Source organism: Eumetopias jubatus, unplaced genomic scaffold (genome assembly GCF_037043125.1).
Source record: "Eumetopias jubatus isolate StellerSeaLion01/CBP00866 unplaced genomic scaffold, mEumJub1_p1.0 scaffold_16, whole genome shotgun sequence".
NCBI lineage: Eukaryota > Metazoa > Chordata > Mammalia > Carnivora > Otariidae > Eumetopias > Eumetopias jubatus.
The window spans coordinates 52,934,776-52,953,255 of NW_028274822.1; the positions used below are offsets into that span (position 1 = coordinate 52,934,776).

Consider the following 18,480-nt stretch of genomic DNA (forward strand, 5'->3'; position numbering starts at 1 on the left):
TCTTCCCTCAGTTCTTGAGCATCTTTAAGATAGGTATTTATTGTTGTTTTGTTATTGTTTTGAGAGAGAGAGAGAGTGCTTGAGTTGAGGGTTAGGAGCAGAAGGAGAGGGAGAGAGAGAATCTTAAGCAGGCTCCACTCTCAAAACACTGAGATCATGACCTGAGCTGAAATCAAGAGTCAGAAGCTTAACCCACTGAGCCATCCAGGCACCCCTAAGACAGGTGTTTTTTTAAGTCCTTTCTAGTATATTTGCCATCAGGTGTTTTTCAAGAACAATTTTGGTTGACTTATTTTTTTTACTTTGGCCAATACTTCCTGTTTGTCTTGTGGTTTTTTTGTTAAAAACTAGACATTGAAATCTAATAATGTTGTAGCTCTGGAATTCAGATTCTCTGCCTTACCCAGGGTTTGCTAGATTTAATTTTATTTATTATTTTTTTTGTTATAGGCTGTTTGTCATGGATCAGCCTTAGGTGTAAACTTAAGGTCTTCTCATGTCTTTTCTGACTCTTTCTCTAGGCATGCCTGGTCACTTTCTAGTTTTTTCTTTTCAAAGATTTCATTTATTTATTTGAGAGAGAGAGAATGAGAGAGAGCACGAGAGGGAAGAGGGTCAGAGGGAGAAGCAGACTCCCCGCTGAGCAGGGAGCCCGATGCGGGACTCAATCCCGGGACTCCAGGATCATGACCTGAGCCGAAGGCAGTCGCTTAACCAACTGAGCTACCCAGGCGCCCTCTAGTTTGCCCTATGTATGTGGTTGTTTAGTAATGTCCTTTAATGTCTGGGTTTTTTTTTTTTTAAGATTTTATTTATTTATTTGGCAGAGACAACAGCAAGAGAGGGAGCACAAGCAGAGGGGAGTGGGAAAGGGAGAAGCAGGCTTCCTGCCAAGCAGGGAGCCCGATGCGGGGCTTGATCCCAGGACCCCGGGATCATGACCTGAGCCGAAGGCAGACGCTTAATGGACTGAGCCACCCAGGCACCCCTAAAGTCTGGTTTCTAGAAAGGAAGAGGGGAAGGAAAGAATGCTGGCCCTATTAGTCCCCAGTTACTTCAGCTGGAGGATGAGGGGCTTGCAACAGTGGGGACTGGTGCAGGAACAATAGCTATCTGCATTTTGTGTTTGCTCCTCTGTGACAGAAGCAGCAATCAGAGCTTGGATCCCCAGTATTTGGAGGGTCCCTCACCCTCCACCTGGTTCCTATAGTGAACACTGCTCCAGGGACATACATCTGCCTGCCATGTGTCTGGGAGGTGGGGAATGAGTAGCTACTACTGTGCTAAGCGCTGAAATTGATCAGAATTAAGTGCAACTTACTATCCAAGTTTTTAGTAACTTTCAGAGTTCCAGAATAATTACATCAGACAGATTCTGCCAGTTCAGTTATTATCCATACAGGGAGACAGATACCTGGTGCGTCCTGCCCCCTGGTCTTCCCAAAATCCTTTCAAAGATCTCTTTTTAAAATTCTTTAGTCATCCTCAGTAGGGTCAACATGATTATATTAATATAATATTGTTATATTAATATATTCAGAATAACTGTACCAAAGGACTAGTTTTTTAAAACCTCTTTAATCTTTCATTAACAGATGCTCTTTTCATTAAAAAAAAAAATTCAGTGTGTACTTTTTGTTAAGGCAATGTCAGATAGCTATGTGTTTCTAAATACTCTGAGTTTTATTATGTTATGACAGACAAGTAACAAAATATACCATCACCGTCCTTATTTTACACTATGATAACATTACCTTAGGTCTTTAAGGTATACTCATGTTATTGCATGGGACTGATTTAGACATCCAAGAAAGCATATACTGCCTTCTTTTCAGTCTATTAAATTATCTTTTAGTGTATAAATCTATTAAAATGTATGATAATTGTGCTATTGTATTTCAAATATTTGTTTTAATGGAATCTTACTTTAGCATTCCAGGGTATCAGAAGGAACAGGAAATCTTTTAAAAATAGGCATACATTTTAAAACTATAAAAAAGCAGTTGCACACCATGTGAATTTACCAAATGCCAATGAATTAGACACTTAAAATGGTTAATTTTATTTTATGTGAATTTCATCTCAATAAAAAGAAATGTTAGGGTGCCTGGGTGGCTCAGTTGGTTTTGATTTCGGCTCAGGTCATGTTCTCAGGGTTGTGATACTGAGCCCTACATCCAGCTTCATGCTCAATGGGGAGTCTGCTTGAAATTCTCTCTCCCATCTCCCTCACCTTATTCCCCTCCATCCACTTGCTCTTTCTCTCTCCCTCTCTCACTCTCAATAAATAAATAAAATTTAAAAAAAGCTGTGTAGGGGGATGGGCAAAATAGGGGAAGGGGATTAAAAGGTGCAAACTTGAAGTTATAAATAAAACATGAAGAAGATACAATCTACACTTTAGGGCATATAGTTACTATGTAACAACTTTTTATGGTGACTGAAAGTAGCAAGATTTATTGTGGCGGTGGTTACTTCCTAATGTATATGAATGTTGAGTTACTATGTTGTACCCCTGAAATGAATATAATATTGTATGTCAACTGTATTTCAATTAAAAAAATAAAATTTTAAAAATGGTAAGTCAGAAGGAAAGATTTTTAAAAATCATGTACACTGTCAGTTATACATGTAATATAATAAAATACATTTCCATACATTGGATATATTTGAATGCATGAAAATATTTGCGTTCCTAATGTGTGTCAGTCACTGTGTTTGGTGTTCTGCGTATAATCTCAATTTTTTAACCTTTTAAAAACAGAAAATTCATAAAGTTAAAAAGATAACACAGTTTTGTGACTTCTTCCACAGTGAATTTCTGTGCAACCATTATGGAAGTCAAAAAATAAAATATTGCCAGTAAGGGGAAGCCCCACCTTGTGTCCCTCCCAATCATTACCTGCTTCCTTTTGTAGTAGTTTGGTTACCATCCATCACCCTACATAGCTACATTTTTTTTTTCTTGTAGTGGAAACTTTTAAGATTTACTCTCTTAGTAACTTTCAAATAAACACTACAGTATTATTAACTATGGTCACCATGCTGCACATTACTTCCCCAGGATTTGTCTTTTAACTGAAACTTTGTACCTCTTGACTTTCTTTCCTCATTTTCCCCACCTTGTCCATCTCCCAGTCCCTACCTCTGGCAAGGATCACTCTTTTCTTTGTATCTGTGAATTTGAGTTTTTTAGATTCTACACATAAGTGAAATAATGAGTATTTTTGTATTTGTCTCACTTATTTCACTTAGCATAATGCCTAGATAATATTTTGGATGCTGTTGTAAACAACATCCTTTAAAGTTTTTTATTTTACATTTGTCGTTGGTTACAGAAATCTAGTTGATTTGTGTATATTAACATCGTACGTAGCCAGCATCTCTCCTAACCTCCTTAATTTCCAATTTTATTTATAGATTCTTTGGGATTTCAAATATATCACATTCATGTCTGTGAATAATGATAGGTTGATTACTTTCTAGTCATTGTACATTTTCTCTTTCTTGCCATACTACATTGGCTTGGACTTATAGTAAAATGTAAAATAGACATGATGAGAGTGATGATCCTAATTTCATTCCCAATCCCTAATTTCATTGGTAGGTACCTTTATCAGACTGTTACTTGTAAGAGAATTTCTATTTGTTATGAATTGACAGTAGATTTAATCATCTATTGAGGTAATATGTGATATTTTTTCCTATTTTAATGTGCTGAGTTCTACAGAACATTAATTTTCTGGATGTTCAGTCAGTCTTGCATTACTGGAGTAAACCCAGTTTTATCATGATGCATAACCTATTTTATGTATTGGTGGATTGGTTTTGCTAATTGTTTGGAATTTTTCCATCTACATTAATGGGTCAGGGTTGCCTGCACTTTCTTATATATTCTTTTTAGGTTTGGTATCAAGTCATATATTCCTTACTACAATAACTAGGAGAAGTGGTCCCAAAGTCTTGGTTTATTTTCTGGATTTTGTGTGAGAGTTTGTCATAATTTCTTCCTTAAATGTTTGATGGATTTCATCAGTGAAGCCATCTGTGCCTGGAGTTTAGGGGAGGAAGGTTGTACTTACTGATTCAGTTCCTTCAAATTCAATAGTTATATGAGTATTTGTATTTCCTGTGTCATCTTTGGTCAGTTTTAGTAACTTAAAATTTTCAATTTGTCAGTCTTACCTAAATTTTAAAAGTTGTTCACAATTTATTTTGTAGAATCTAGAGTGATCTCTCATTGTTAACATTATTTGTACTTTTTTTAAAGATTTATTTATTTGAGAGAGAGAGAGAGAGAGAGCACGGGAGGGGGGAGGGTCAGAGGGAGAAGCAGACTCCCTGCTGAGTGGGGAGCCTGATGTGGGACTCAGTCCTGGGACTCCAGGTTCATGACTTGAGCTGAAGGCAGTCACTTAACGGACTGAGCCACCCAGGCACCCTATTTGTACTTTTTGTTACTTGATTAATCTTACCAGGAGATTTAAACTTTGTAGGTCTTTTCAAAGAACCAACTTCTGTCTTTTTAAAACTTCTTGAGATTGTTGCTTAATACATTTATTTTCAGCCTGTGTATACTATATGTGTATATAAACATATACATACATACATAAATGCATATGTTTGTGTATACATATATATGTATGTTGAGCTATAAATTTCCCAAGTATTTTTCCATTGTATTTTCATTATTATTTGGATCAGAGTATTTTGTAATTTCCATTGTAATTTTATCTTCTACCTATGGCTATTTTTCAGAAGTATATTGTTTAATTTCTAAATTGTGGGATTTTCTTATTCTTTTTCTCTTACTGATTTCTAGATTAATTACGCTGTGGTCAGAGAGCCTGCCTTGTATAATTTCATTCCCTTGAAACTAATGGATAATTGTTTTTCCCTTTGTGGAAAACAGTATGTGCATATGGTCAATTTTTGTAAATATTTTATGTATACTTGAAAATTATATAAACTGCATGTAAAGTACAGTGTTCATTAATTCAAAATTTGATAATTGTTTCATTTTTCTATATTTAAATTTTTTTCTATATATTTTAAATATATTTTTCTCTATTTTTTTTTAAAGCGTGTAGTAAATCTCCCATATTTGGTGTGGATTTATTTTCCTCTTAGTTATGTTAGTGTTACTTTAAGGCTATATTTTATTTACATAAGACTTAAATTATTATATTTTTCTGACAAATTGAATTGGCTATCATTATGAAGTATTCACCTTTTTCTCCAGTAATGTTTTTTGCTTGGAAATCTACTTTGATAACAGTATACCAACTTTCTGTATGAGTGACATGCAGAAGCCACCTTAGGGATCATGAGAGTTAGTATTTGTATAAGTATCTTTTTTTTTTTTTTTTAGATTTTTTTTATTTATTTATTTGACACAGAGAGCGAGATCACAAGTGGGGGTGGGGGGCAGAGGGAGAGGGAGAAGCAGGCTCCCGGCCCAGCAGGGAGCCTGATGCAGGGCTCGATCCCAGGACCCCGGGATCGTGACCTGAGCTGAAGGCAGACGCTTAAGTGACTGAGCCACCCAGGCGCCCCTGTATAAGTTACCTTTTTTTCATTACTTCTGTATATTTATATTTTAAGTGATCATTTACAGATGGCATTATAGTGGCTTTTTTTCTTTTTCTTTTTTTATTATGTTAATCACCATACATTACATCATTAGTTTTTGATGTAGTGTTCCATGATTCATTGTTTGCATATAACACCCAGTGCTCCATGCAGAACGTGCCCTCTTTAATACCCATCACCAGGCTAACCCATCCCCCCACCCTGCTCCCCTCTGGAACCCTCAGTTCATTTTTCAGAGTCCATAGTTTCTCATGGTTCGTCTCCCCCTCCACTTCCCCCCGCTTCATTCTTCCCCTCCTGCTATCATCTTTTTTTTTTTAACATATGTATTATTTGCTTCAGAGGTACAGATCTGTAATTCAACAGTCTTGCACACTTCACAGCGCTCACCATAGCACATACCCTCCCCAATGTCTATCACCCAGGCCCTCCATCCCTCCCACCCCCCACCACTCCAGCAACCCTCAGTTTGTTTCCTGATATTAAGAATTCCTCATATCAGTGAGGTCATATGATACATGTCTTTCTCTGATTGACTTATTTTGCTCAGCATAATACCCTCCAGTTCCATTCACGTTGTTGCAAATGGCAAGATTTCATTCTTTTTGATGGCTGCATATAGTGGCCTTTTTTTAAAGGTTTTATTTATTTGTCAGCATGAGGCTCACAAGCAGGGGAAGCTGCATGCAGAGGGAGAAGCAGACTCCCTGCTGAGCAGGGAGCCTGACCCAGGACTTGATCCCAGGGTCCTGGGATCACGACCCGAGCCAAAGGCAGATGCTCAACCGACTGAGCCACCCAGGTGTCCCTATAATTGTTTTTTAAATAATCTTTTAGTTGAAAAATTTAGATCATACAAATAATTACCAAAGCACTTGTTTTTTACTCTTCCAGTTTTTTATTTGATCCTACTATTCTTTGTTCCTTTTTCTTTTGAATTTATTGTTTTTGGTTATGTTTTACTCATTAACTTGGTAGTTAAAACAATCTTACTCTCTACGTGGTTTTTTGAGAGATTACATGCGTAGTTGACATACTATACCAATGTGTGATGACACTCTGCATTTTTTTTTCTTTAAAGATTTCATTTATTTATTTTGAGAGAGAGAATGAGATAGATAGAGCACGAGAGGGGGGAGTCAGAGGGAGGAGCAGACTCCCTGCTGAGCAGGGAGCCCGATGCCGGACTCGATCCCAGGACTCCAGGATCATGACCCGAGCCGAAGGCAGTTGCTTAACCAACTGAGCCACCCAGGCTCCCGACACTCTGCATTTTTTTACTCTCCCTTTGGTCAGTGCATGAATCTTAGGATACTTAAACATCACTTTCTCTCCTGCAACTTAGATACCTTTGTTGTGTATGTTAAACCTATTAATACATTATTTCATTTAATTAGTGTTCCATTTAGGTTTACTAACTCATTCTTTCTGTTAATCTTCAACTCAGGTTTTCCATCCGGTATCATTTTCCATCTGAGGAAGTTCCTTTAGTATTTCCTCTAGTGTACATCTGGTGATGAATTATCTAATTTTTACCTGAAAATATATTTATTCCACCTTCATACTAGAAGAGTATTTTTCTTGAAAATGATACTTTATTTTTTTATTTTTATTTGAGAGAGAGCGAGAGAGAGAGCACATGAGAGGGGGGAGGGTCAGAGGGAGAAGCAGACTCCCTGCTGAGCAGGGAGCCTGATGCGGGACTCGATCCTGGGACTCCAGGATCATGACCTGAGCCGAAGGCAGTCGCTTAACCAACTGAGCCACCCAGGCGCCCAAAAATGGTATTTTATATTGGCAGTTTCTTTCATGCAGTACTTTTAAGCCAACCTTCACTATCCTATCATTTATGTTGAGAAGTTAGCTGCCAGCTTTGTGGGGTTTTTTTTTGGGGGGCGGGGACAGAGGGAGTGCTCGTGCGTTGGTCCAGGAAGGGGTAGAGGGAGAGGGAGAAAGAGTCTTAAGCAGATGCGGGGCTTGATCTTAAGACCCTGAGATCACAACCTGAGCCAAAACCGTTAGTTGGACCCTTAACCAACTGTACCACTGAGGCACCCCAGCCTTATTGTTACCATGAGAAGTCATTATTTCCACTCTTCTTTGGTTGTTTTGAGTTTTGTTTTCAACAGTTTTACTGTGACGTGCCTGTTCATGGATTTCTTTTTATTTTTTCTTCTTGGTTTTCATAGGCTTTGATTTTATGGTCTTTGGGTTTGAAAAATTATCAACCATTATTTCATCAAATATGGCTTCTGCTTATTCTTTCGCTCTTCTTTTTCTGGCACACTAGTCCTTAAAATATTCTGTCTCTCATCCTCTTTTTCTCTGTTTGCCATTCTTTTTTGTCTTCATTCTAGAAATTTTCTTCTAAACTTCCTTCATTAACTAATATCTATTCAGTGTACCCAATTTGCTTTTAAATCCATCTTCCAATTATCAAGTTCTGTTTGGTATTTTTAATGTTGTTTTCTTTTTTAAGGTCCAGTTCTGTTGGAATTCTCAATCTTGTTTTTATCCTAAGAAGCAGTAACCAGACTCTCTCAAGTCCCTCCTGGTCTGTTTCAATGGGCTCTTGTTTCTGTTGGTTTTCATTTTAGTTCTGTTGTCTCTTTATGTACCTGTTTCTTGTTGTTTACCATACTTTTTATTTATGAATTTGGAAATAATTTGAAGTCTAAGGTATATTCTTCAGGTCAGGTTTACATTTGTTTCTCTTATCTGGGCCAATAGCAGTCTGTTTTCATTTCAGTCCAAATTCATATTGGGATGATTCAAAGCTAAGTTGTTAGTTGTTTCTCCCTTGGGACCTGGTTAGATTAAAGCCTGGTATTACAGGAAATATTTGTTGAATGAAGGCAAATGTAGTAATAGTAATTATTTATTTGTTTACTTTTTGTGGAAAGAACAGAAATGTTGATGATTTGAATTCCTTCCTCCTTTATTTAAAAGTTGTCAGTAATCTTATCTCTTTCTTTTTAACATAGGGATAAAGCAATTCCTAACAAAGTGGGAACATATTGTATCCAGTTTGGGTTTATGATGGATAAAGCAAATATTCTTAACAGTGAACAGGTTTGCTTATTCTTTTTATATACCAAAGTTAGCGTTACATTTTCTTGCTTAGTATAGGAATGAAATGGTTTTGTTTAAAAGTGGATTTTTGGATGCAATTGATAATAAAAATATAAATAATGTAATTTTCGGGAATATTAGAATATTTTTAAAATACGTTGATTAATATGACCCAATGCAGAAGTTACTTTTCCATTTCTCTTTATTTCGAAGAATCCAGTAAGCATTTTAGTGTATATCATGGTAAGGTTGCTCCTATCAACCATACACGAAAATTTTTCAGTTAATAACATTTTGTGTACTAGAATTCTGGATAATGAAGTTTAAGGTAGTTTTGATAAACATCATCACCATTCGATAGATTAGTGTACTAAATTTTTAAAAATTACCTGTATTTTTAAGATTTTATTTATTTGACAGAGAGAGAGACAGCAAGAAGGGGAACACAAGTAGGGGGAGCAGGAGAGGGAAAAGCAGGCTTCCCGCTGAGCAGAGAGACTGATGTGGGGCTCGATCCCAGGATCCTGGGATCATGACCTGAGCTGAAGGCAGGCTGAGCAGGGAGCCCGATGTGGGGCTCGATCCCAGGACCCTGGGATCATGACCTGAGCCAAAGGCAGATGCTTAACTGACTGAGCCACCCAGGTGCCCCAGAAATTACCTGTATTTTTAAAGCCCTTAAATTTGTTCTTAGATGGTTGTTAACATTCCAAAAATTTATCTCTGATAAACCTTTGTTTTTTTATTTTAAAAAGTAAGTTGATTAGTTTTAGGGGATTAATGGAAATCTATTTTAGAAAGTAAGATTGCATTTTATTTAGTATATGCTAGCATTATTTTTTGTCTTACTCTTAAATACTGAACTATCAATATATTGTTAATCACAAAGCTGTTTTTGTTTTGTAAGGTTATAGTTGATGTTCTACCTAATCAACCTGTGAAGTTAGTTCCTAAAATTCAGCCAGCTACACCAGCTGTTTCAAATGTTCGCTCAGTTGCCAGTAGGACCTTGGTCAAAGATTTACATCTTACTATTACGGTAATGTTTATTTACTTCCAAAATTGTAAAGAGTAACAAAAATTATTTCTAGTTTTAGTGTGCAAAATAGTTACTTATAGAGTCAGATCTTAATTATTCAGTTTAAGGTTATAGGGAAAATTTGTGTGGATGAATGAAATACTCATAAACACCTTTGTACTTTAATACAAATAGAGAATGTATACATACAGTATATCCAGGTATACCAAGTAGAACTGACTAAAAAATGCAGAAATTTGCCTTTCTTATTACATACCTTTTTTTAATGCCCTGTATCCAGTATGTATTATGAATTTGTGTGAAGTAAATTGATTCTTCAGTGTCCATTTCACTGATGAGAAAGAAGGAAGTAATTATTTTTAAGAGGACTGCTCTGATGATTGATCATAGTGAGCTCCTCAAAGCTTCTGATTACTGGGAGAGTAAGCAGCAATAAAGCTGCCAAGAATATTAACAAAAACATGTAAACACAGTAGTGAGACTTCACCTTTATGGAAAATTTTCCTGTGGGATACTTCTTTCAGTTTTCTGTTTTTTGTTTTTTTATTTTCTGTTTTAGACAAGTGACTCATTCTTCTCCTCCCCCAGATCAATAGATGCTAAAAGTACATAACAAGGTGAAATTTTAAAATGGGAGTCCTATTGATATAGAAAGTTATAAGCCATGGTATTAGATGGAAGTCTCTGGTTCTTTTATAGTTTCTGGAATTATTTCCTGCCTGTGGAGCTCTTAATCTGAGAACTGAATTCTGTGCTTGGGAGTAAGAAGGATCAGGATAATTTAATATTTAGGGCTTACCTCATATTTTCTGATACGATCATGTCCTTTTCTGGGCTTATTCTTCTTACCAGTTCTTCTAATTAGTTTTTTTATTGTTTACTTGAAGGATGACTACAACAATCATACTGGAGTTGATTTGGTTGGCACTGTTGTAGCTACCATTAAAGGTTCTAATGAGGAAGATACGGATACACCACTCTTTATTGGGAAAGTGAGAACACTCGAATTTCCCTTTCTGAAAGGTTCAGCTGAAATTACGGTAATTTTTATGTCTTCTGGTAGATAGTATTACTGTATTTAATAGTATAAACCACAGTGTTATAATACCTGTTCTTTTGTATGTATAACTATGAAAATGTTCTAAGTATAACATTAAATTAGAAAGTGAGTGGAAACATTTTGTGATTTTGCTGTAAGCTATTACAGATTAAACCCCCGGAATTATTATTACTCTGAGCAAGAACTACTTTTTCCTTGTGGATGACTGTTCACTCTGTAATGATTTTTAGCTTCAGTGATAATATATTCATGTATTCATATATTTAAAAGTTACCATTCTGTGGATAGAAACAGAATATAACATAGCCCAGGTAAAATGTATACATAAATAGAAAAATGTAACAAAGCAGCTTATCTTTGTTACTCTTTTTTTTCCAAAATGGAAATATTTTTACTTATATAAAAAATACACAGAGCAAACACTTAAAAAACAATAGTTTATCACCATTCAGAGATGATGATGATTAGCAATTTAGTTACTTATCCCCCAGACTTTTCTCTATATACACAAATACTGCACAGATACCCTCTATGTGTATGGTTTATATACATGGGTGGTGTATAAAATTTCATTAATATAGTAGAACTCGGGCGCCTGGGTGGCTCAGTTGGTTAAGCGACTGCCTTCGGCTCAGGTCATGATCCTGGAGTCCCTGGATTGAGTCCCGCATCGGGCTCCCTGCTCAGCAGGGAGTCTGCTTCTTCCTCTGACCCTTTCCCCCCTCATGTGCTTTCTCTCTCTCTCATTCTCTCTCAAATAAATAAATAAAATCTTTTAAAAAAATAATAAAAATATAGTAGAACTCTGCTTTTATAAAAATTTTATTTAGTACACTTTGATATCTTCATCAGTATGTATAACCTACATCATTGTGTTGATGATCATAATTTATTTGATCAATCCTAAGTGGAAATTTAGTTTCTTTCCAAAGCTTGTTATCAACAGTGCTTTCGATCAGGTTTCTTCTGTGTGTATCCTTTTGCGTATGTCTGATTGTTTCCTTAAGAAATTACTAGACGTAGAATTGGTGGCAGGGTATGTTCATTTTAAGCCTTCTGGTAGTTAGCTCTTGCCAATTGCTGTCCAGTTTATATTCCCATCAGAAATGTGTGTGTCTATCATAATATTACCAACCCTAAACATGAGTGGTTTTTGGAATTCTAACCCAAGTTGCCTGTATTTCGGAAAATACTTTGTTACTAGTAAAGTTGAACATTTTTCTCATTCTCGATCTTTTTAGGATTGTTCCTTGATGCTTTTTCTTCTGGAATATTCATCATTTTCTTAATTTTATATTAGAGATATTCATGCTTTTTTGTATATAAGTACATTTTCCTGAGTTGTCTTTTAGATTTTAGCTTTGTTTATACTGGAGTGGAGGAAGGATTATATTCACAGTACTTGCCCTAGTATTCTTATGCCTTTAATCTTTCATTTGTCTGTATTTTATTTTTGCATTTTTTTCAAATTCATTAACTTAATTTCTTGATATCATTTATTGAATAATTCTTCCTATACCCCAAAATTTGAAATGTCACCTTTCTTGTATTTTTTTATTGTTGTTATTGTTCATCTTTATATCTAAACCAGTGCTAATACTGCATTGTTTTAATAACATTAGGCTTACACTTGGGGAGCCTGGCAGCTTGCACCTGGCTTACAGTAGATGTATTGGTTGGTCTGTCAGTGACAGACTGTTACAGCATTTCTATCATTTTTTTTTAAGATTTTATTTATTTATTTGGTAGAGCGAGAGAGCGAGCACAAGCAGGGGGAGCAGCAGGCAGAGGGAGAGGGAGAAGCAGGCTCCCCACTGAGCACAGAGCCAGACATGGGGCTTGATCACAGGACCCTGGGATCATGACCTGAGCCGAAGGCAGATGCTTAACCAACTGAGCCACCCAGGTGCCCCCTGCCTTTTTAAAGATTTCTTTATTCTAGAGAGAGAGAGAGAGAGAGAGCATGGGGAGGGGCAGAGGCAAGGGGGAGAGGGAGAGAGAGAATCCTCATACTCCCCTCTTAGTATAGAGCCCCACAAGGTGCTCGATCCCAGGACCTGGAAATCATAACCTGAGCTGAAACCCAAGAGTCAGACGCCCTACTGAGTGAGCCACCCAGGCACCCTTACAGCATTTTCTTTTTTTTTTTTAATTTAAATTCAATTAAGTAATGTATTATTTTTTTCAGGGGTACAGGTCTGTGATTCATCAGTCTTATGCCCAGTGCTCATTACAACACATTCTCTCCCCAGTGTCCATCACCCGGTTACCCCATCCCTCCATCCCACAGCATTTTTATCTCACTTAGTTTCCAATATTTAAAGTTCTAGAGTTTTTACATAACAATCTGCATTTCTGATTTATTTGGAGAATTCTAAAGACCTGGCAGTACTGGGCCATGATTCTCTTAGGGTAGAAGGATTTTCCAGTCATTTGTATTCATGTCACTTCTTTTCATCTCTTGACATTGAGGGCAAGTGTCATTTGTTACTTGTATTCACACTTGTTCTTTCATTTTTATTACAGTAGAGAGTAAAGTGAAATTTTCTTGTACCCTAACAAAAATTAGGTAATGAAAGCCACATGTTGAAAGACAGGGGGAAGACATGTTGAACGTGCAAAGTAAGTTTGTGTTGGAAGAATACATCTAGCCCACCCTACCTTTGTCCTGTTTCTTTGATACTCCCCCACCCCCAGCCCCTTGTAGGCATTTGAAATTGCTATCCCAGCTATACATATTTGTGAGGTTAAGATGGTGGCTTAAGCTGTTTCCTTGCACCTGCATGTTCGTGTTATACATAGAATTTCCACTAGAGGTTCCTAATACCACACTGAATAAGCAGAAAACTGCCGAGTCCTCCTTGGCTTCTGACTTGTACATTGATTTAGTAAGTCTAGGGTAGGGCTCTGGACTCTAATTTAACGAGCAGGTAATTCTCATCAATATGAACAATTAGGAAATATTGGCTCAGAACATAACCAGTTATTTGTAAATGTTCCATGTTTGCTTGAAAAGAATGTACTGTTTTCTTGAAGTCATAATCTAAGCTTATTGTTCAAGTTTGTTGACTATTTTCAGATTCTCTATATTATTTGCTCACTTAGATCTGGACGTTTCTGAAAGAGGTGTCTCAGTTTTATTCTGCTATGTATTTGTTCATTATATTCCAAATTCCCATTTGTGCTTAGGTCTAGTTATGGACTCCTTCAGTTCTCTTCATTTCTTTTATGTTTCTCCTTGATAAGCTATACATCAGAAAAATTTCAAAATAGGAAAGGCCTTCTTAAACAAGACATAGAGGAAAAGGTTCTTATAATCATATCTTAAACAGAATTAAAAGAATAATGGCAATATATTGATAATTATTAACCCTCAGTGGTGGATATATAGAGAGAGTAATTATCTGACCATACAATAAAAAAATGCTTAATTAAATTGTGTAGAAATATTGTTATGCACACACACCAATAAAATGTATTGGGTTAAGTACATTAAACATACTTTTTAAATCTCCTAAAGAACTATCCACAAATCAGTAAGAAAAAAGACAATCTAGTAGAAAAATAAATGTAAAAAAAATAATTTTTAAAGTAAAACATAAAATAAAAAAATATGAGCAGGCAGTTAATGGAAGAGAAAGTATAAAGGACCAATAAACAAGTATGACCTCAGTAGCAATCAGGGAAATGCTAATTTAAACAATGACTGGTTCTTTTAATCCATTATGGAATTAAAAAACTTGATAATGAAGTGTTGGCCAGCATCGGGGAAACTAGATATTCTTACACACTAATGATGAGAAGATAAATTGACAGGCTTTTTGAAGGGAAATTTGATATTACCTATTAAAATAAACTTTTTAATGAGTCCTATTTCTCATTATTGTAGAGAATACCCAGAGAAATACTGAAATATTTTCTTTGCTATATTATAAATAGTAGTTTAAAAATTTTAAGCAATTTTAAGCAAGGAAAGAATATAGTACCGTATACTTAATACTGTGCATAAATTTTACAAATTGGTATCTAGACATTCACTCGCATTGATCAACAAATTGGATTGATTTCTGAAAGCAAACTGCTGAACTATAAAGTGTATGTTTTAAAATTGTGAACAGTGTTTTATTTTTATGTGTTTATATTCATGTAAATACATTGAAAATAGCTTTCAGAAACTAAGTGTGATTGTAGTTTGGTTTAATGGTGGGCTTATAGTCTGTATTTCTTGGAAAGAAAATAATTTGTTACCTGTAATTTATAATTTCATTTCATGAATTGTTCTACAGTGTTTTATGGATTTAGATTTTTAAAAATTCTTTTTAAAAAAATATTTATTTATTTTGAGAGAGTGAGAATGAGAGAGAGAGTACATGAGAGGGGGGAGGGTTAGAGGGAGAAGCAGGTTCCTCGCTGAGCAGGGAGCCCGATGTGGGACTCGATCCCGGGACTCCAGGATCATGACCTGAGCCGAAGGCAGTCGCTTAACCTACTGAGCCACCCAGGCGCCTGATTTTTAAAAATTCTTTATCTGTGAATTGTACTAGTCTAAAAAATAAAACAACTAGTATCTATTGTTTCCTGTAAAGAATGTAAAAAAAAAAAAAGTAATTTAGGATGTAAATATATTTGCATTATTTACTTGTTACATGCTATGATCTTAAGCCAAACTTTAGTAAAAGTGTTTTGTATGTTCATTAATGAAGAAAATACAATTTAAAAAAATCTTTCGAGCTTTTTAGGACCTCTTGTTTGGTCACCTGGGACTAGTGGGTCTACTTCCATGGTAACAGCTGTAACTTAAACTCAGCATTGGGCTTTGGGCATGTCTTTGTGATTGTTTTTTATAACTTTTATGCCATCAGCTGTTTCACACTACCTCAGCTTCTTAAGATTGGCATCAAAAAGACTTTGCAGGTCAAGATAGTAAGTGGCCATTGATACTTCTCCAAAAGAATAAGTACTTTTTTTTTTTTTTGGTAATTGCCTATAACTTGTAATTTTTGTGTAATCTATTCATTGATAAGATCATTTGGCTTTCAGACCAGTACCAGAAGGGTGGTGCTGATGTTTTAATGAATGTTAATGAATCTTAAGGATCAGTCAATGCCTGTTGCCTTTAAAATTTACCACTTACTTGGAAACACAGAATGAGGTATATAACATTTATACATTGACAAATACTATTTTAAATCTTGTTTTTCCTAACTGCTCTTTTCTTTTTACAGAATCTAGTGCTGGCAGAAAATAGTCCTGGAAGGGATAGTACTGAATATTTTATTATATTTGACCCTCAGCTACCAGCTCTGTCAAGAACGTTAGAACCATATATCCTACCATTTATGTTTTACAATGGTAAGTTTTTAGGAAAATAGAGGATTTTTCTTATGTTAGTGTTTTTTTTTTATTTTGCTTTCCATTAACATGGTATTTATTAGTTACCTAGTCATGTTATGACATGTTTTAGAAAAGTCACAATTTTAGAATTGCTTGAATTATCTGAATGTTTTTTCTTAGATGTTAAGAAGCAGCAACAAATGGCAGCACTTACAAAAGAAAAGGACCAGTTATCTAAGAATATTATAATGTATAGAAGTTTATTTGAAGCCAGTAATCAGCTTCTTGATGAAATGAAGTGTAAGTCATTTTGTATTCAAAGGTAAAAAAAAAAAATTAGGCTTTGGGGAATGGTAAGGCAGAAGGTTGAGACCATGAGACATAAGAATTGTCTTTCTTGGACTACAAATAAACTGCAGAACACTGCAGTAATGTGTAAGGAAGTAAGGTAATGATTGCTTATATTCTTTGTTATTTGACCTTCTTATGTATTCCAGCACTTTAAATAAATTTATATTCTGCTTACCAATAAAAATTTGATTTTTTTTATTAGAAATCAGTCTGTGGAAATTTAAGGCTTTTGACATGATAGTAATGTTTATATCTAGCTCCAGGTTCTGGCAGAAGATATTGAAAGAGACAGTATTACTGGGGAAGTAACATGTAATTTAATTTTTAGTTTGAGTCATGGGACTATGTGTATTTTACGTAAAACATCTGCAGTATGTCACACTATGGAGGTGCACAGGGCAGCACACATTGTATAGAAATATGTAACTTATTTTTAAGTCATTGCACAATGTTTGCTGCGATTTTTAATAAATTTTGTAGACCATTAAAATAAGGCATTTGCTCAGTTGTGGTTTATATTTTTCTATTTGTCAGATTTTTTTGCTATGGTTTTTGTCTTTGTGCTAATTATATAGTTAAAATTTTGATCCATTAACCGACAAATGTACTGCCTGCCTCATAGTACTCACTTTTGTTTATCCAAGGTCTGATTCTTAGAGGATAATGGAAGCTAAGTAGGATGATGAGCTAATACATCAGTAGTAGCACTAAAGATTCTTTTTATAAAGTCTTATTTGGTTCTTGTCACAACTTTTGCAATTATGTAATGTATAGTCATGTGGATTAGGATTAAACAAGATTACTTAGAGTTTGCAGTATTAATATATATGATATCTTCCTTAACCGCCTTACAACCAAATTTCAGTTTTTTTAAAACCAACCTTAATACCACCTTTAAAACCAAATTTTGTTTCTCATTTTTGTGTCTTAGATCCAAATCTTAATTTTAGACTTTTAGTTTCATTTTGAATTTCTAAAATAGTCACCTAGATTTTTTCACTTTAGCATTACTCATTACAAGAGATAAAAAACAAGAGATTGAAAATATTTTTCAAAAACTATATTTTGGGGATTATTACAGATTGATGCAGGTTTGTTTGTTTTTGTTTTTAATTTTAGGCCAAGTCGAAGAAGCAAAATTAAAAGAGGCCCAGTTGCAAAATGAACTAAAAACACATAATATTGACATTCCTACAACACAACAGGTACAGTTTCCTTGTATATGTGAAAAATTTTTTTAATTAAATTCTATAATTTTTTTATCTTTTTTTATTTACATTGTTATGGGCACTCTTGGGGGGTTCCAAGACATGTGGATTATAGTCTAGCCACTTACTAGACATTAGAAGGGGCTAACAAAATGATAGAATACTTTTTTCAAAGAAATTACAGTTTGTGTTTCTAATGTAATAACCCCAATATAAGTGAAATTTATAATACGTCAATTTGAGAACTGTACTGAAGGGGCTTCATAAGTTATAACCAGTATATGTGGTGGCAAAGAAAATGAGAGAAAGTGACAGTAGTTTTTTTAAACTTATGTTTTTTTTTTATGTGTATAGCTCAGTTGCAAAGAGAAGTCCTATTGTGGGTTGTTATTTCCTAACTATCAAGATAAAGTCAGTGAGGTGAAAGCTTTACATTACTATAATATAATGCCTGTTTAATAACTTTATGTTCTTGAGTTGTCCAAATTGTTGATTTTTCTCTATCATTATGGCTGTCTAGTACAGGAGTAATTGGCTTTGTAGTTAATTTTTCTTTACAAATTACAGATGCCACACATTGAAGCACTTTTGAAAAGAAAGTTATCAGAACAGGAAGAACTAAGGAAAAAACCTAGAAGATCATGTACTCTTCCAAACTATACTAAAGGCAGTGGAGATGTTTTGGGAAAGGTTTGTTTTAAGCCTATTAAGAGGCAGTACATTTTATTATGTTGTTTTGTCTAAAATGTGTTTTAAAGTGACATTATAATAATAGTGTCAGTTTCTTTGTACTTTTTCATTTTTTCCCATAAATTATTTGTTCT

The 18,480-nt window shown here is 35.0% G+C and overlaps 1 protein-coding gene across 4 annotated transcripts in view; it reads left to right on the top strand.

The window, feature by feature from the left end:
* SMCHD1 (structural maintenance of chromosomes flexible hinge domain containing 1) overlaps positions 1–18,480 on the top strand; it is a 139,226-nt gene that overhangs the window by 88,538 nt on the left and 32,208 nt on the right. For all 4 annotated transcript variants that reach the window (XM_028092350.2, XM_028092352.2, XM_028092351.2 and 1 more), the window contains exons 35-41: positions 8,577–8,664; positions 9,572–9,703; positions 10,591–10,743; positions 15,989–16,115; positions 16,278–16,397; positions 17,568–17,653; positions 18,224–18,346. In XM_028092350.2, coding sequence (XP_027948151.1) covers positions 8,577–8,664; positions 9,572–9,703; positions 10,591–10,743; positions 15,989–16,115; positions 16,278–16,397; positions 17,568–17,653; positions 18,224–18,346 — 829 coding nt within the window. The remainder of the gene's footprint in view (positions 1–8,576; positions 8,665–9,571; positions 9,704–10,590; positions 10,744–15,988; positions 16,116–16,277; positions 16,398–17,567; positions 17,654–18,223; positions 18,347–18,480) is intronic.